Raw genomic sequence first — 17,846 nt, 5'->3', positions numbered from 1 at the left:
CAAGAACTCGCTTGATGGCCGAAGAAGAAACAAAGTTCTGATATTTCGCCCCGTGCAATACCCATGTTGCGAAGGTTCGCCTGGTTGACACTGGACTTACCTTAAATTAATGCTGGGGAATCAGGCAATCAGCTTTCGCAGAGATTACCGCTTCAGGAATAAGCGGACTACCCTCGGAGACCCGAAGCGAATTTCGCTTGCAATACCAAAAACCACGATTTTATACATAAGGAGAACAGATGCTCTATGATCATCATCACCTCTAGTCTGGACTCACCAAGATTGGTCCGAATTCCTTTTGCTCTGTGTTTACAGTCATAGATTGAAGATGCCAACCCAAGCAGCTTCATGGCATCATCGGATCGTCGTCGCTGTTGGCAAGTACTCTAGGAATGCCTTGCATTTCGAAACGCAAGGCGCATAGCACGGATTCACTAATGATCACTAGTGGCGCTTCTAGCTTTGACCACACCGGCTGTGTCAGGTTCAGAAGGATCAACGCTTGGTTTCTACCTGGCTCACCAGAACCTCTCGGCAATCCTGGATATTTCGTTCGATCCCAACGCTGAGGGAGACGAATCCTTATCGATTACTGCAATGAATCTGGATAGTGGCACACAACCTCAATGGCTCACGGCATCCAGACAAAGAATCTATAGCATTAGTCGCACCGGCTATCCCGATGAGTCTAGTGAATCTGGGGGAGTGTTCGCCTTCCAACGTTCCAAGCACTCCCACCCTCCCCGGCCTCCCTTGAGGCTCTTGTCGGCTGGAAGCAGCAATGGCGAAGGAGGCGTCCATTGCGACGTGAGCAAAACCGGAAAAGCTTTTGCTGCAGCAAATATAGAGGCTTCCACAATAGCCATCTATCCCGTGGCGGACGACGGATCCATCGGCGAGGCGACATATAGAGAGCAGTACCACCTGGACAAGCCAGGTCCTGGTAGCAACGACAGCCAGATCGAGGCATTTCCTCACCAGACGCAGTTCGATCCGACTGGACGGTTTCTTTTCGTCTGCGCCCGCGGTGCGGACAGGCTTTATATCTACTCAGTGCCGAGCCCTCATCAAGTCACGCAGCTACAGGAGATCGTCCTTCCACCAGGAACAGGACCTCGACACGCCGCCTTCGGGGTCTTTAATGCCACAAATACCTATATGTATCTAGTGGGTGAGCTAGACAACACAATTAGAGTCTATACCATTTCGTACGGCAATGAGCCCTCGAAACTCACAGTTGAGCTTCATCAGACCATCTCCACACTCGGGCCTGGCCTGCCGCCCACCGAGCCCAACAGCGAATATCTCGCTGCTGATATTGTCATTACAGACGACGGCAAGTTTGCATACGCAAGCAGCCGTGGCACGACTAGCCTCGATAGCGATACTGTAGCTATCTATGCGATCGACGACGAAGCAAGCCCGGAGCATCATCTGACGTACTTGGACAGCATAGAAACGCAAGGGAAGATTCCACGCCACCTGGCGCTGTCACCAGATGCGGAGAGTCGATATTTGGCAGTGCTGAACGAGTATACGAACGATGTGGTGGTGTTTGAAAGGGATGTAGAGACTGGTCTGATGAAAGAGCTCAAGGGGACTTTGCATTTCGGTGATCCCGTGTATGAAGCGAGGTATGGACCGAGTTGTATTCTGTGGAGGTAGTAGTGGGGAGAAAACCAGATGGTAGGGTAAGGACTAAGCACACCCACTCCTGTGGATGGCAATTAGCATGGCGTAAGAATCAGACTTGCTCAGCAGCTACAATATGCCTTGTTCTAACCATGCCGTCCTCAAGGGGACGGATGTGCATCTAGATCGGTTTCCAGATAATAGCAAGGAAATTCTAAAGACCTTCGATGTCACCTTCACTGTCTGTCGAGAGTATCGAAACTCCTGCGCAAGTAACGCTCACAGCCAAGTAGGTATATCAAGAGCAATAGAACGTGGAGCTTCTATGGTTTCCATGCCTGGGCAGGTCGCCGTGCTCTTGGCTTGGGATAAGAAAATGCCGCTCTCCTCCTAGTCAAAGCGCGCGCGTTGGAGAAACAGTCACAGGGCGTGTTCTCCTGCGCTGATTGTACACTAAGCGGGTTCCCGCCCAGCGGAGTAGACCGCGCCATCGTTGCCGAAAGAGTTACCCCTTAGCGTCACGTGGCGTCAAAGACAGTGGGTGTACGCAAGTCTTCCTGCTATACAGATCCTGTCAAACACGTTCGGCTACGATGGAGGGCACTATAGAGTCGGGAATACCCTGGCTGCCGGCAAAGCGGAAAAGATACGTCTTTCGAAATGCCAATCTCGTTGACCCAGTCGCTGGGGTGGTGCGGCCCAATGTCACTGTGGCGATGAGCGATGGTGCATTTGAGGATGCAGAGCACATCTCAGGAAAGGCAGACTCTGAAACGGTGGAGCTGGACCTCGGTGGTCGATATGTTTGTCCAGGACTCATCGACTGCCACGTCCACCTGCAATATGTCCCAGGATCGAAGACGTTGGGACAGATGAAGAAGCTTCCCGAAGAAGTCAGGGCTCTCCGATCGCCTCACCTGTGTGGCAAGATGTTGGAACGTGGGTTCACAACGGTTCGCGACTGTGGTGGTAGCTCTGTGAATCTTAAGAATGCCATCAAAGAAGGCGTTGTCAAAGGACCACGACTTTTCATTGCTGGTCATCAGCTCTCCCAGACAGGTGGCCATGGCGACTTGCGGGACGAGAGTGATAGCTCGTTGTGCTGTGCGGGCGACGTCTTTGGCCCGGGGCGGATCTGCGATGGTGTTGCCGACTGTATGAGGATTGCTCGAGATGAGTTGCGGAGAGGAGCGGACTTTATCAAGATCCTAGGTAGTGGCGGCATCTCGAGCAGCACCGACGCGCTTACAATGGTCCAGTTCTCTCCAGAGGAGATTCAAGCCATGGTCTCTGTTGCGAAGCAGAGCGGGACATACGTGACAAGTCATGCCTACACACCGGCCTCAATACGGAACGCGATTGATAATGGAGCCATGGGCATCGAACACGGCAACTTTCTCGACGAGGAGACTGCCAGGACTATGGCTGCGAAAGGAGTGTTCCTGACACCAACTCTCACAACCTACGAGATAATGAACACGCCGCCCTTCTCCAACTTTCTGCCCGAAGAATCGAAGAGAAAGAATGAAGAGGTGATCAAAGCTGGTCAAGACTCGTTGCGCATCGCCGACAAAGCAGGCGTTACAATGTGCTACGGCTCGGATTTGCTAGCATCGATGATCCAGTTCCAGACTTACGAGTTCGTGCTCCGATCCAAGGTGCTTTCCGCGGCCAAGGTTCTACAAGCCGCTACCGTTAATGGAGCAAAAATGTTGCGGCACGAGGGGAGCCTCGGTCAGATCAAGCCTGGGTATCTGGCAGACATGTTGATACTAAACGTCAATCCGCTGGAGGATATCACAGTGCTGGATAGACCCAATAAACATCTGATGGCGGTGCTCAAGGAAGGTCGGGTTGTGGTCAGTCGATGGAGCAAGCTGCCAGAAGAGCGGGGTGAGTTGGCGCAAATAGAATAATAGCGTATTGAGCATGCTCGGTCAAGCGCTTGAACGTTTAGCCCTCCGTCAGAACTACATGAGACTCACTCATCAGATAAGAGGGTGGCATCCACCGGGCTTGTTTCGAGGTCGCTAGGAGAAAGCTGGAGGTGGTCAGAACAGCATCCTCGGATGGAGATATCCGACATGTCCTCTTACTCTCGCACTTCGCGTGGTCATGCTAGCAACAGGTTTCTCCAAGATGCTCGGAGTTGTTGCAGATCAGACATTGGTTATGCCTTGGCTGCTATGCTGCATGGACATCCCCGTCGACGTTATCTTTTGTTAACGACATTCGGAAGGCGACCATGTCTAGCGAAGTTTAGCGTAGGACGGCCTCTTTCTCCAACTTACCTGAGGGGGACGAAGATGGGCTCCTATATGAGTTCGTCGGACGGCTCTTCCGTCCCTCCGACGAACGGGCTTATGCAACGGAACAAGCTTGGCATCTCTGTTCAATCTTCTTCACTCAAGCAAAATGGCGGTCGCTGCAACACACACAGAAAAGGACATCGTCAGCACAACTGAAGACAATGGCACGGTCGCCTATGCCATCGACCCGGCCGAGGAGAAGCGCGTCCTTCGCAAGATCGACAGGCGAGTCATGCCACTGATGTTTCTGGTATTCTTTTTCCAGTTCCTCGACAAGCAAACCATCAACTTTGCATCTGTCTTTGGCATGCAGCAAGACTTGAACGTTGACGGCCATGAGTTCTCCTGGGCCGTGTCGCTCTTCTACTTTGGACTCCTGGCGGCCCAATTTCCCATGACCTATTTCATCGGCCGTTTCCGGGTTACGATTGTCGTGTCCATCGCTGTTATCCTTTGGGGTACGTGCGAGATGTGCTTGGCAGCACCTCACAATGCGGTAGGTCTGCTTTCGGCAAGATTCTTCCTCGGTTTCTGCGAAGGTGTCGCGGCTCCGGGCTTCGTCGTCATCACCAGCAACTTCTACAAACGGTCGGAGCATCCTATACGTGTGGCTGTCTGGCAAGGAACGAACGGAGTCGCTCAAATTGTCGGCGGCGTCTTGATGTATGTCATCGGTCAGTCCGACTCCTTGGCTCTCGCCAGCTGGAGGGTCATTTTCATCGTCTGTGGCGCCGGGACCGTCGGTGCGGGCTTACTCTTCACTTTCTTGATGCCGAGAGATCCTTCATCCGCCACATTTTTGAACGAAGCAGAACGTCGCATTGCGATCGAAAGATTGGCCAATGATCGCGCGACAAGAGATCGAAACCAGTTCAACAGTGCTCAGGTAAAAGAGGCATTCATGGACCCGCAGACGTGGTTCTTCTTCGTTTTCGCTTTCCTAACGACTATGTCCTCTCCCATTCTGAAGGTATTCATACTCTACCAGCTCGTGTATCACAGCCTGACTAACTCTGCCAGTTCTCATCTCTTGTCATCAACGGTTTCGGCTTTTCAAAGTTCCGCACGATGCTGGTCGGACTTCCTAGCGGAGCCCTGCAGATTATCACCACATGGTCAGCGGCATTCCTCATGAGCTATACCAAGAGCTTCCGCTGCTTCTCTGGAATACTGTTCTCGATCATACCACTCCTTGGAAGTATCCTCCTACTCTGTCTACCTGCAAGCGCTGGTTGGGGCATCGTGGTCAGCACCTGGCTGGCAGCTCAATCCTCGTCACTGATCCAGGTCAGCCTGAGTATTCTTGCTTCCAATGTGAAGGGCAACACGAAAAAGTCAGCAGTCAGCGCGATATTCTTCTTGGCTTACTCGACGGGTTGCATTGCTTCACCACAGCTCTGGCAGAGCCAGGATGCGCCCAGGTACACCAAGGGCGTCATTGCAAGTATCGCGAGCTGGGGTTTGTTGATGATCGCGCTTCTGGCTTACTACTTTATATTCCGACAAGTCAACTTGAATCGAGAAGCAGAGGTGAGAGAGCTAGAGCCCACTGATGGCGGGAAGACTGAGCTGGACATGGCGGTGGACGTGAATTCTGACCTTACCGATAAGCAGGATCGGAAGTTCAAGTATACTCTTTAGGCAATGACGTGGCTCGTCGATTGCGAAGTACCTCAAGAATGATCTCATACTGTTCACGATAGATTCTTCGCGGTAAGAGCCACTCTTGAATGGGTGGTAGCCCCAGTCGAAGGGTTACAAAGTCTTGATCCTCCCAGTATGAGCTGAGAGATATGGTGGTGCCCTCTCATTGCCGAGTGGGCTGGCACCAATCACATTCTAGGCTTGTAGCAGAGTTGCAACATGAGTTCTTCTGGATGGGTTGTTATCCACGAGAATTCTCATCATAGATGCAGATGACCGAGGTGGACAACACAACAAACGTCGACTGTCATTCTCTTATTCTGGGAAAACTTCTATACTAGCTCACGCGTTGCTTCCGACACTACGGCTTGAGAGATCCAAAGAATGATCCAACATTGTGCTGGCTGGGCGGCATCGCGAGTCTGGGAGTCCATGTTCTCGTCAGATCTGAGCCATCGTAATGATCTACGTGACTGGCGGGTGTAGTGGCTTTGCGTTTAAGCATAATGCAATTGTGTGATACAGAGGCAAGTTGTCGATCCGAGCTACATATGGCCAGTACGTCGATGCGATCAAACTGCCTTCTGGAATTATGAGAAATGGTGAAGAAAGGGAGCCTTTGTGTGACCATGCCATACTGAAACCAACTTCAGCCGGAGCAACCTTATTCTGGCTCCGCGTTTGGCATCAGGGGTATTGCATGTTTACGGAACAGTTCGATCTCATCTTCACGTCGGTGAAGTTGCTACTCTGAATTTCCACGACTCACCCATGCTTCACCCTCATCGATACCACATCCCAGGTCCGCAGGCACCTTCAGGATATACACCCGCACCCCATCCCTCCTTCAGAGTCATCCTGTCAGTGACCCAAGCCTCCTTCTGTTCCTGAGTCTTCCCGTCCCAAAGCCTTTTCTCCGTCGCCGCGTGAGATCGCTCCTTGACCGTCGCAGAGGCATCAGTGATTCGTTCTTGGAGATCTTGGTCATAACGAGCCACGACTTCGAGACGGCGTTGGGCTAGTTCCATCTCCTTCTTTTGAGATTGGGGACGACTGTCGTGGTGCTGATTGTTATGATGGATACTGAACAAGTCTTTGACTTTCGCAACAGATGAGCGTCGTGGTTCGATGGACGATGCATCGTCGGTAGATCTCTCCTTCGTGGTGGTAATGGGCTTTGCTGCTTGGTTCAGCATATTTGCGGCATGGAATATAAGACAAGACCCATATGGGTTGGTAGGAGTACACCATATCTGGAGGGTCCATCTGAACACTTATATCAACGTCTTCACAGATGATAAGCCCGATCAGAAATACTATGAATAGTACCAGGTATGTTGCGTCTCTCTCAATACAACGTCATTTTAAGCTTTCCATGCCGTTGAGCCGCGAAGCTTGACCAAGGACTGGTCAGTATTTTAAGGTGTCCACACGGCGACTACCAGGGATGCCATTGGGCGATGCTTCTTTGACGACTGTTGCTTGGAGCATCCAATGACTTGTTCTTCCTGCGGAGGTGGTCAGCGAATAGCAGACCATTTCTCCTGTGCCCCAAAGATCGACACGAAGCGGCATTTTTGCTATCTCGTGAACAGCTTGTCCCGGTCCAGCTCCAGCCAACGTTCTATTCTGGCTTTCTTCTGCAAGGTATTCGCGGAGCAATTCAAGGGCGTTCTTATATCCGTAGCTAGATACTGAATTGCAACACGGACCAAAGCTTCCCTGGACTGATGCGGGTTGGGGTGAGACTACAAGGAGTTTAATTTTACATACAGATTCTTACATTGCAGGTGACTGAAGCGCGTGAAACAATGCCAGCTTGAACAGATTTGATGCGATGGAGAGGGCGCAAGATCACTTCTTTCATAAGCAGAGTGGAACGTCCAGCCTTGACTGCGTCCTGCCTCCATCGCCCACTTCGGCACAATATCACCCACCTACATCCATAGCCGCTTCTCCCATAGCGACCGCGTATTCGCGGGCAGATGTATCTTGTCACCACTCTGGTGATGCTGCACCATGGACACGACCGTAGCGCGTCGCGCTTGAGCGTGTTATTGATAGCATTGGCCGATCGTTCTTTTCACATGACTTCTTGTTAGCAAATTTGCTTCGGAGCAGATATGTGCAACTGATTGATGTCTGCTCCATGCCCAGCGACCAAGCCGCATCAGCAGCACAAGTAGCGTGACAAGTCAAGCGGTCCGGTCAAGCGGTGACCATCACGAAGTGAGCTTCCATATCGAGTCTGCTGGCACCGGTCCCGTGTCTTCATATCAGAAGATTCCCAAGTCTTCCACAGATTGCTGCATCCCTGAGCCGCACCAGCATAAGCGCCCAGCAAGTCCATCTTTCCGACAGCTCGACCACGCACTAACATGTAAAAGAGCGCATTCAGACATGGTCATGCCATCCACACCCATGTCTCCGGCGGCAAAGCGCGCTCGTCGCCGAGCCGCGGGACGCAGTGGTGGCATCTTTGAGCGTGTCCCTGGCTCCAGCAAGCCGTATGACTTTCGCTACGTCCAGCCACCGGCGCAAACGCACACATCGGGCCACCAGACTCTTGACCGGTGGCCGACGCCAGACCTCTCCCCAGAACAGGCGTCCTTTGCGCTCAACCACGAACAGCAACAGCGAATGTCCGAGCCCTTTACCTCACCCGGCATGACCATGGCAATTAGAAGCCGGAAGCCAGCATACAGCCTCAATCAGCCCCATCACGACATTGAGACAAGCAGGATCGCCACGACCACGCTGAGCGAGCACACGATCGCCGGCCTCGACGCCGCACCACAGCCCACACGCACCCGCAGCGGCGATGGCCAACTGCAGAAGTCCATGAATGGCATGCCCGACCGCTTCTGCGATTCGACTGTAGGCGCACAGGTCGCCGAGTTGAGAGGCAAGTACCAGGAGCGCAAGGTACGGCGGGAGGTAAAGGGGTCGGAGCGGGCGGCAGAGCGGGAGGGGCGGCAGGCTCAGGACGCGATCTTGGTGGCTGGGGGTGGTGCGAGTGCGCGGGGGAGGGTCAGTCGGTGCTTTGAGCACCTGGGCGGCGAAGAGAGCGGGAGCAGGGACGGGGTGTTGGCCGAGCAGGATGTCGGTAATCGGCGGTTCTTTGGGTTTGGGCGGAAGGGACACTGAGGTGTCGGATGGAGGTTGATAGGCTTGGTTTCGGGAGGGACTGGATGTGAGGGTGGTTGTCAGAGTTCTGTTTGAGTAGCTATGTTCCCGTTAGCGTATGTATGAGTACTCACGATCCACAACCCAGGAGAACGGAGAATGGATGATTGCTCTTTAACTACGCCTGTTGGCCGCCTGATGGAAGCGTGACAACAGATAGGGAACTGAGGACATACCTTGACAATCCAAGCTAAAGCAAGATCTGCCTCAGTCCCCAGAGTCCTTCCCACTCTCCTTCTCCTTCTCCAGAGCCTTCGCCTCTCTCTCTTCCTGGTCCTTCTTCATCGCCTCCGCTTTCAAAACATCGATCTCCTGCAGCAGCGCCTCATCACCCTCCTCGAGCGCCTTCCTTGCCGCCTCCATGCCGGCCGCCTTCTTGCTCAACGCCTGCCCACTTCCCAACAGCTGATTCTCATACCCCCAGCCGGTCAAGTACACACCCACAAAGTACGTCTCGACACCTTTGCCCATGAACATCGGCCGCTCTTCCACATACGCCAGCTTGACGCCCTTATACCCAACACGCGTGAACAGCCTCTCCTTCCACGCATCATCCGCCGGCTTCCCTTCCTCACCCTCCAGCATCGGCGCCCACAGCTCCGTCAACCACTCTTCCGCGGCCCTGAACCCGTCTTGCGCATCACTCAACACCACCGCCGCAACATACGCCTCCAACACGTCGCCGTGCACCTTGGTCTGCGCGTCGCGCCGCCATTCCGCCATGCTGGTGTGGTCGACGTCCAGGCGCTTGTCGAAGCCGTACGCCACACTGAAGGCCGCAAGGGTGCTGTTGCGCACCATTCGCTCACGCAGTGACGACATCTGGCCTGGCGGGAGGGAGGGGTAGCGGCTGAAGATGAGGCGTGTGGCGATCACTTCGAGGTAGGCGTCGCCGAGGAACTCGAGCCGGTCGTAGGATTGCATGGTGTTGGGGTCAGTGGTAGGCCGGCCTTGCAAAGAGTGCTCGCGAGGGGCGCGTGAAGGGTGTGTGAACGTAGGTTTGGCATAGGCTTCTGAGATGGGAGGAAGAGGAGGCAGGGGGCCTTTTAGAGTTGGACCTGGAGTTGTTGGATTGTAGCGAGCTTTTTGAGACGCTTTTGGTTTGGTGTACGAAGGGCTGGGGCCGTTCTGGCCATAGTGCGGGTGAGTAAAGCTGTGGCTGTTACCGTTGCCGTTATGCTGCTGGCGGTGCTGGGATTGTGTTGTTTCGAGACGTGGCTTCTTGGCGGAGTGCTGGTATTCTCTGTCTGGTCGACGCTTGTCTGGACGCCGCGAGTCCATTCTGCTACAGCACCAAGATAGTTGCTGACTGAGTAGAACCAAGGATCAACCTGGTGAAACATTCAAAAGAAGTCATCGCGCCAAGAGTTGCTACGAGGCAAAGTGGAATCTAGCGCGGGAACGATTTCCGGCGCCGCAAGATCTTGTCCGCACCTCTGCTCTCCGACTTCTGGTTTCCTTTCCTCAGAGGCTACAATCCATCACATCGGCAGCATGGCCTCCACGGTCCCACGAAGCCGCTTACTCGAGCTCACAAAGGTACCACACATCCCATGCCACAGTCCCCCAGCTCTCACACCCATCCCTGCCCGAACCCGCGCGCAACCCTCACCCAACTCCCATCTAACGCTCTCTCACCTCTAGCTCCAATCCTCCCTCTTCTCCACCACATTCAACCCCTCCCGCCTCCGCCTCGGCAACAAAGTCCTCCGCCAGCGCCTGCGCGGCCCCGCGCTCGTGTCCTACTACCCGCGCAAGTCCGCGACCATCGAAGACATGCTGCAGTCGTTTAAGCGCTTTGGCCTGGAGGGTTGGAATGAGCGTGAGGAGGACCGTTTGGAGGGACTGCAGATCGCGAAGATGAGAGGCAAGGGCGCGCCGAAGAAGATTAGGACGAAGGAGGAGGGTGCAAAGGGGAAGAAGAAGAAGAAATGATGTTGACGAGTCGGGGATGAGGATGGTGAAGATATCCAGTTGTATTTTTGAGCGATATGCAAGCCCAATTGCGAAGGCGAGCAAGAAGATGTAAAAATGAACTGCAACTATCTCAGGACTGTACTGTGCCCACTGCTTGAAAGTCGACTGCAGGACCCGCCCGTGGGTGTCGTGCGAAGGGAAGACAGCATGGATCAGTACAGGCGGTGATTGTTGAAAAGACAACAGAAGTTACTGAGGTTTGCACAGTGGTTGGTGATTACAGTAAAGGGCCAAGAGCAGTGCCGACTATCAAGGTTCTGCAGCGCAGGTGCTGTATTCAGCAGTCACCACCTCCTCGTCATATAAAAGGATCGGCTGCTCCTCAGCCAGTATTTCACGCCCAACAGAGCACGATATCCTAGTGTCACCCTTTTCATCGCCGAACCATCCATGTTCTCCGCGCCGTCAGCGCTGCGCAGCGTCAAGACATGGAGACTGCTCCGTCATCCGCTTACAGACTTGTTGACACTCACCAGTTGCAGATCGGTTGTGGCATCTTCTAAAACGCCGCCATACCCGTATCCTCACCTTCCATCAGTTTGTGCAGACTCTCATCCGCCAGCTCACTCCGATACGAGTCTCTGGTGCTCTCCCGCTCGCGCACCTCCCATTCGTTGACTGCCTCACGTTTCGCAGCCTGCTTTTCCTCAATATCAGCTTTCATGCGTTCAGCTTCAGCCTCTAGTTGACGCATCTTCTTCTCCTGCTCGCTGGACAAGCCTGATGGAAGAAGCTTGCCACCCGGGACAATCTTTTCGGTATTTTGCAGATGTTGCTGCGTGGACGTGAAGCGCTGGGTACGCGGGTAGGTTGTGCTTGAGCTGTTGTTGCTGCCACGGAATGCAAAGTCTTGGCCGCGCCCTCCGGAAAAGCTGCCGCGATAGTCCCCACGGGCGGCGCCATAGTCACCCCGACTGAAGCTATTGGCTCGTGGGCCAGATGGCGGAGCAGCGCTTGGGCCGGGAGGTACGCCCCCTTCGCCATATGTTGGAGCTCGAGGTGCCGAAGGTGCACGGTAAGTGAGACTTGTGCGACCCCGTAGTGAAGGGTTGTTGTAGTCGCGGCGAGGTGTGTCAAAGCGACCCGCAGAGCCACTGGGCTGCGCTGGTGCACTACCAGGGCCGCGAGGGCCAGTAGGAGGGGTTTGATTCGAGCTGAAGCTGCGCGCTGGACCACTAGGAGGAGGCCGCTCATAGCCATTGTGCGCTCCTCGAGGACCCGAAGGAGGGGCAAAATCGCTGCCGGAGCGCTCGGTCCGCAAATCTCGAGTCGGCGTGTCGCGGTAGCCTGGAGAACGTGGGGCGGACCCGGCTACGCTTGTACGGTCGGGATGGACCGGCGGTGATGATCTGCGAGAAGGTGCGTTTGAACCTGCTCTTGGAGATGGCGAACGGCGACGCCAGTTATCCTCGGTGAATGCACTTTTCCTTGGTGTTCTTGATCTAGACCGGAATCTGCGCGCATCTCGAGGAGGAGAATATGCGCGGTCATATCTTGGGGAGCGCTCGCGGCGAGGTGAACGAGGTGGGCTGTAATCTCTTTCGCGTCGGCCTTCTGGGCTACGAGCGCGGCTGATAGGAGAGCGTGATCGACGTCTTGGAGGAGATCTTGCTCTGTCATCTCGCCTCGGTGAAAATCGTCGGGGGGGAGATCGAGGATGTTCAGGAAAGAGGTCACCTCGGTCTCTTGGAGGTGGCGTGCGGGAGCGTCCTCGGTCGCGTGGGGGAGGTGACCGACTATCGCGGCGAGCTCGTGTACTGGTAGGAGGAATGTAGGAGTCTATGTCTTCGCGTCTGACATCTCGATCACGTCGTGGCTCACGTGGCTCACGCGGGTCTCGGGGCTCGCGACGGTCTGAACTCCAGGTGTCTCTTCCAGCATGCGTAGGGCGGTATGGGCCTTGACCTGAGTGGCCACCTGGTCGGTAGCTTTCGCCAGCGCCAAAGTACTCGACTGTTGAATCTTTAGGGTCTCGCTCACGCTCTCGTTCACGCGGACTGCGATTATATCAGTAGTGTTCCATGCTGGTAGGTGTTTGCGCAAACCGTCGATAACTGTCGCCCATATTTGACAGATTGACACCGTCACAAGGAAGGCTGAACTGATTATGAGTCGAGCAAGGTCGATTATAACCCCGAATGAGCACCTGGACAGTGGTGCCGATGATGTGGTCGAAGTGAACACACGGTGGACTTGTAACATGAAAGTCAACTGCGGCTCTGTCAAAAGTTCTGCCAAGACGCCAAACTCGATTGAGAATGCTTTCTCACAAGCATCGGCAGGGTTCAAATTAGTTACACGGCGTCAACGAGGATGCTCGCGGTCGGAATGTTTGCTTCTCATGTTGAGGCTCAATGATCGGATACTCGTACATTACGTCGACTTTGCTGCATCATCTCTTCGATCGTCGCTCTTGGTCCTGCTTCTGCCTCTTCCTGCTTTCGGCGGCAATCATATCGCTCAGATCGTCTTGAAATTCCCATCCCGGATTCTGCTCAATCTGCTCCGCCCTTCTTTGCTGCTCATAGGCTCTTTGCAGGTCCTCCTTACTCATACTCTCCGGATCCAGCGCCACATCAACATCTCCTTGCCGCTTCCTCTTCCTGCCGTCTTCCTGTCCGAGAACTGGAACATTATTCTGCGTGCCTTTGAGATCGTATGCTCTATCACCACCGAAGAATCCCTCTACTCTTGTTTGCCGCTCAGGGATCACTTGGTATGCCGACCGAGGATATGAGCTCTCTTCGGTTTCTGTGCCTCTTCGTTTCCGGAGATCAAATTCGGATACCGTTTCGGTGCCTCCAATTTCGGTAGGTACAGCTGAAGTCATGCCACTCGGCGTTTCCAGTCCTGCCGACGTCTGCGCACCACCTTCATCTTCGTCCTCATCCTCGTCCTCTTCTTCATCTTCATCCTCGTCCTCGTCCTCTTCAGGAGCCTGCAGCTCGCCCCACAGATCTTTCTCAATTGGTTCGCCTTGCTGAGTGTTTTGCTGCTGCTGTAACACGCCAAAAATATCTCCACCGTAAAGCGGCCGGTTCGTAGCTTCGTCAACAGGCGGCTTGCCCCATTGACCTGGCCCAAATCCCCAGCTGGCGCCCGGTGGAGGTGGAGCATTGACTCCAGGAACCTTGAGCGAGGGATAAGAAGGTGGTGGGCCATATCTCTGCATGTTGATTAGCCATGGAGGCGGGGCGCCAGCGGGCATATTGAGGGCATCCTTGAGCTCGTCGGAAAGCTCGCCTGGTCGCAAATGCTTGAGGTTGGTCTCAAATTCCTTTCCTTCGTAATAGACCTCGCCATATCTCGTCAATTCGGGTTTGGTCTGAAAACGGAAGAAGGCCTCGTAGAGCTTCTGATAATCGATATCAAGCTTACCCATCTTCGGCTGTACGCGGGCTCTCTGTTGTTGCTTGAGTGAGGCTTCGTTCTGTTTCTCAAGAACAGCATCACGCATCTCTGCGATACCGGTCTCTTGAATGAACTTGGGTAGGGAGAACGGCGGCTTTTCGATTCCTCGCTTCGATGACAGATACTCGCGCTTGAGAGACCAGTGATTTGGTACAGGTACCACATTCTTGTAAGATTTGATGTGTACCAGGAGTTTTGGATCATGAGCATCTGTGTCAAAATACTCGACGACTTCGGGTCGCTTCACAGCAGCTTTGAGCTCGGCGACGGACAGTTTGGTCATCTGTTTTCTCTTCTTTTTAGATAATTTGGGAGCCGATTCGTCTTCTTCGGGAATATCGTCGTCGTCCGAATAATATACCTCGGGCTTTTCTGGTTGTTTCAAGGATGGCTCTTCCTTGTCAGCTTCCTCGAATTTTCCCATGATGTCCTTGTACATGTCGAACAATGGGTTTTCATCGTCGACGATGAGCGGGTCGCTAAGGGCCGTGCCATCTTGAAGCTGGGCCGGTTTGGGAGCATCGCCGTTCGAAATTGCTTCATTTTCTCGCGCTGGAGCGTCTGGGGTATCTGATAACTTCTTCTGCAAGGTTGTCAACATCCTATTGGACCGGACTGCTCTGTAACTCACCTGCGCTTCCTTCTGCGCCTTCTTCTTTGCGCGCTTCTGCTGATTCTTGGTCGGCTTTGCGGTCGCAGCCATGATGAGTGAAGAGCGTTACCTTGTCAATCTCTCGTGCGCACGATCTCCTGACCCACTGATATGAAGTACAAGGCTTCGCTGGGCGCTAAAGCGAGTATTCGGGGTCACAAAAGCGACGAAGGTGGTGTTTGATCGGATCACAGGCTGGTTAAGGTTAACTGGCAGTCGCGAGCCAAATTCCTTTGCCAAGCCTCCCCCGAGTCTTTTGGGTGATGCCGCCAAAAAGGGCTATTGCGGACTATCTCTAATCTAGTAAGCCATTCCATTTGACTTCACCCAACCTTGACCTTACCTAATCTTGAACTCCCTGGCCTTCGCTATGCAACACCATACTGGTCGACAAGACTGAGGGTTAGGCCCCCGTTACTCTCAGCAGAGACCCTTCGGTGTGATCTGTTGTGAATTCGGGGACCCTGCCTATCGATTTTGTCGACCCCTGGTGCGCCACGCCTTGCCCTACTGTACGATACCTCTACTGCAAGACGCATTGAAAGGAGCCACTGATATGGTACGACCAATCTTTCGCCTGGTCCCCTCTACTCTCAGCCGACTCAGACTCGAGTGGGTACTCCGTAACGTTCTGCGGCAGGCTGCAGCTCGGCCCCACAGTTATACCAAGCTAAGTAATACGCCAAGCAATATACTCTGTGGTTGCCTCGAGAGGCGCCACGGCAGCTCACGCTATCATCGCAACCTCGACGACGAAGTCTGGGCGTCGACGGTGCCGCATAGACTGCATGAAATATCATAATCATCATTAGTTGCTGATCTCTGCTTCTGCTACTGCGTCTCCATAATCATTGCGTATCTGGCGCGATATCCCCACGCTGTCTCATCCAGCTGCCAACTCATCACTCAGGAACCAGCGCAGCCATCGAGCGCCAGAAATCGCACCTCACGCCCCGGCCGCCCTCCCATGTCCACGCGTCGTACAGCCCAATACTATTCCTCGTGCCGGGCGGAAAGAACTCGGTGATGTTCACCATTCCAAAGGGCACCTGCGTCGGCGTGCCGCCCGTCTGGTTCAGATCGATTTGCCAGGGCTGGCTCAGGCTGAACGGTGGCCAGTCAGCTATGGCGGCTGAACCTGCGCCTACCTGGCCTGCGGGTCCTGGCCCTGCTGCTGCTGTGGTTGCATTCGCCCCTGTGGCGGTCGCGCTCGCGGCACCAAAGGCGACGTCCAGCGCGATACTGGGGTTGTCGCTGACCACGAAGCTGCCTAGGATGGTCTTGAACGCGACCCCCATGTCTTCGCCGACGTTGGCGGTGTCGGGAGGCGAGAAGTACGCGACAGTATCTGACCCGTGTAGGGCGGGCGGCACGCTGTACTGGTATTTATAGCCCTTCCGATCGGTCGCACCCGAAGGCGTATATGCCTCGGCCATCCAGTAGCTCGGACACACGAATGTCGTCTCGGCGTAGATGTTGTTGGCGCGCTGCTGCTGTCCGGTCCCAACGTACGACTGGTTGACAGCCGTGGGCCCCTCGTAACCACTGGTGCTGAATTCGGAGCCAACCGTGTCGTCGTCCGGTGAAGGGTAGTATAGCAGGATCTTTGCAATATCCGAGGGCGCAAACAGTGGGAACGTGCGGTTCAGCCATGCCACGAGCCCCTCTTCGGTCGTGATGTTTTGTGGTGTGAAGCCGGGACCCTCGTTGGCGTTGTTGCCCACCAGTGCGTTGAGGCCGTTGATCTTCCGTCGCAAGAGCTGCTGTGATGGCAGACCGGGGACCAGAGCACCATCCGTGACCGGTAGAAAGGCCCAGGTGCCGTAGGTCCCACTCTGGGAGACTGTGGCACTTGCGTTCGCGAGCGTCTCCTCGTCCACTCCCTGGAGACATGCGAGCACCGTCTGCCCACCCACGCGGCCGTACGGCTCAGAGATAGCGGCGCTGCAACCCACCACTGCGGCTAGTGCGTAGAAGCTTTGAGTTGGCACCCAGCCGTTGTAGTCGTGCTGCATGGGCAGGTAAGGACTAGCAGCAAAGGTGTTGCGGAAGAGGGCGATGCCCTGGGAACCACCGAAAGCCGTATCTTGTAGCATCACAGATCCTCCACCCGCAGACTCGCCGCCAATGGTCACGCGACTGGGGTCGCCACCAAAGCGGGCGATATTGCGCTGCACCCACTCCAGCGCGAAGTGTTGATCGTAGAGGCCGGCGTTGGGTGTGGCGCCTTGCGAGGCCAGCTCGGCGCTGGACAGGAAGCCAAAGGCACCGAGGCGGTAGGCTACTGCGACGCCAATGAAAGAGTTCTTATTGGTGTTGATGAGGCTGGACAGGTCCTGGCGATTGCTGCCAGCTCCGTAGCCGCCTCCATGAATCCAGACAAAGACAGGCAGGCCAGTGCCTGTGCTGTTGGTAAGTGTGTCGCTGGACACAGGGGCCCAGACATTGAGGAAGAGGCAGTCCTCCGCGGCAAGAGATTGATTGGCTGGGTGCACCATAGTGGAGGCATCAGGAGACTGGTAGCATGTCGGAGCGTATTCGTTGGCCTGGATCACGGCGCTGCGGTTCTGGGCGGGTGCTTGTGGCTTCTGCCAGCGTAAAGCACCGGTAGGCGGGGCGGCAAAGCGAATACCGAGAAAGGTGTTGAGGTTAGTGCTGCTATTGAGGAAGCCTTCGTACACGGCATACCCAAGATCGACCTGGACGGAAGAGGCATTGCTGTCTTGTCGCCTCTCTAGTGTGTTCGAGAAGGATGAGTCGTAGATGGGGTGGGCTGCTGCGCTCGTGATGAGCGACAGGACCAGGGAACCTACGGTGAGCAACATCATGAGGGTGGCAAGGGGTGCTCTGAGATGTACTTTCAAGCATGAAGTACTGAGAAGCTAGATACAAGCTTCCAGCCGAGCTGTCTTCGCCCACCTTATGTATAAGTAGCTGGGTAGCCATGTATCACCCACCGGCAGCGTAGTGCCGCGAGTGGGCCTGGACATCTACCGGTGAGCATCCATAGGTCTATGCATCGTTTTGACAGCTGG

General features: G+C 54.7%; 9 protein-coding genes across 9 annotated transcripts; 5 read left to right on the top strand and 4 right to left on the bottom strand.

The window, feature by feature from the left end:
* Positions 1-597: 597 nt before the first annotated feature.
* HMPREF1541_03058 (uncharacterized protein) lies at positions 598-1,665 on the top strand (the record flags this gene model as incomplete). Its single annotated transcript, XM_008717410.1, has 1 exon — positions 598-1,665. The coding sequence occupies one exon, from the start codon at positions 598-600 to the stop codon at positions 1,663-1,665; it is 1,068 nt and encodes a 355-aa protein (XP_008715632.1).
* Positions 1,666-2,225: 560 nt separating this feature from the next.
* Positions 2,226-3,548, top strand: HMPREF1541_03057 (uncharacterized protein; the record flags this gene model as incomplete). Its single annotated transcript, XM_008717409.1, has 1 exon — positions 2,226-3,548. One exon carries the CDS (start codon positions 2,226-2,228, stop codon positions 3,546-3,548), a length of 1,323 nt encoding a protein of 440 aa, XP_008715631.1.
* A 499-nt stretch (positions 3,549-4,047) lies between these two features.
* Positions 4,048-5,582, top strand: HMPREF1541_03056 (uncharacterized protein; the record flags this gene model as incomplete). The annotated part of the gene is made up of 2 exons (XM_008717408.1): positions 4,048-4,911; positions 4,962-5,582. 2 exons carry the CDS (start codon positions 4,048-4,050, stop codon positions 5,580-5,582), a joined length of 1,485 nt encoding a protein of 494 aa, XP_008715630.1.
* A 2,424-nt stretch (positions 5,583-8,006) lies between these two features.
* Positions 8,007-8,732, top strand: HMPREF1541_03055 (uncharacterized protein; the record flags this gene model as incomplete). Its single annotated transcript, XM_008717407.1, has 1 exon — positions 8,007-8,732. The coding sequence occupies one exon, from the start codon at positions 8,007-8,009 to the stop codon at positions 8,730-8,732; it is 726 nt and encodes a 241-aa protein (XP_008715629.1).
* Positions 8,733-8,978: 246 nt separating this feature from the next.
* On the bottom strand, positions 8,979-10,052 carry HMPREF1541_03054 (uncharacterized protein; the record flags this gene model as incomplete). The annotated part of the gene is made up of 1 exon (XM_008717406.1): positions 8,979-10,052. One exon carries the CDS (start codon positions 10,050-10,052, stop codon positions 8,979-8,981), a length of 1,074 nt encoding a protein of 357 aa, XP_008715628.1.
* A 213-nt stretch (positions 10,053-10,265) lies between these two features.
* Positions 10,266-10,706, top strand: HMPREF1541_03053 (uncharacterized protein; the record flags this gene model as incomplete). Its single annotated transcript, XM_008717405.1, has 2 exons — positions 10,266-10,310; positions 10,416-10,706. 2 exons carry the CDS (start codon positions 10,266-10,268, stop codon positions 10,704-10,706), a joined length of 336 nt encoding a protein of 111 aa, XP_008715627.1.
* A 541-nt stretch (positions 10,707-11,247) lies between these two features.
* Positions 11,248-12,813, bottom strand: HMPREF1541_03052 (uncharacterized protein; the record flags this gene model as incomplete). Its single annotated transcript, XM_008717404.1, has 2 exons — positions 11,248-12,745; positions 12,794-12,813. 2 exons carry the CDS (start codon positions 12,811-12,813, stop codon positions 11,248-11,250), a joined length of 1,518 nt encoding a protein of 505 aa, XP_008715626.1.
* A 327-nt stretch (positions 12,814-13,140) lies between these two features.
* Positions 13,141-14,862, bottom strand: HMPREF1541_03051 (uncharacterized protein; the record flags this gene model as incomplete). Its single annotated transcript, XM_008717403.1, has 1 exon — positions 13,141-14,862. The coding sequence occupies one exon, from the start codon at positions 14,860-14,862 to the stop codon at positions 13,141-13,143; it is 1,722 nt and encodes a 573-aa protein (XP_008715625.1).
* An 851-nt stretch (positions 14,863-15,713) lies between these two features.
* Positions 15,714-17,636, bottom strand: HMPREF1541_03050 (uncharacterized protein; the record flags this gene model as incomplete). Its single annotated transcript, XM_008717402.1, has 1 exon — positions 15,714-17,636. The coding sequence occupies one exon, from the start codon at positions 17,634-17,636 to the stop codon at positions 15,714-15,716; it is 1,923 nt and encodes a 640-aa protein (XP_008715624.1).
* Between the last annotated feature and the right edge of the window lie 210 nt (positions 17,637-17,846).

The sequence above is a fragment of the Cyphellophora europaea genome, assembly GCF_000365145.1.
Source record: "Cyphellophora europaea CBS 101466 unplaced genomic scaffold supercont1.3, whole genome shotgun sequence".
In the NCBI taxonomy this organism is placed as follows: domain Eukaryota; kingdom Fungi; phylum Ascomycota; class Eurotiomycetes; order Chaetothyriales; family Cyphellophoraceae; genus Cyphellophora; species Cyphellophora europaea.
This window is presented reverse-complemented; position numbering and strand designations above follow the sequence as displayed.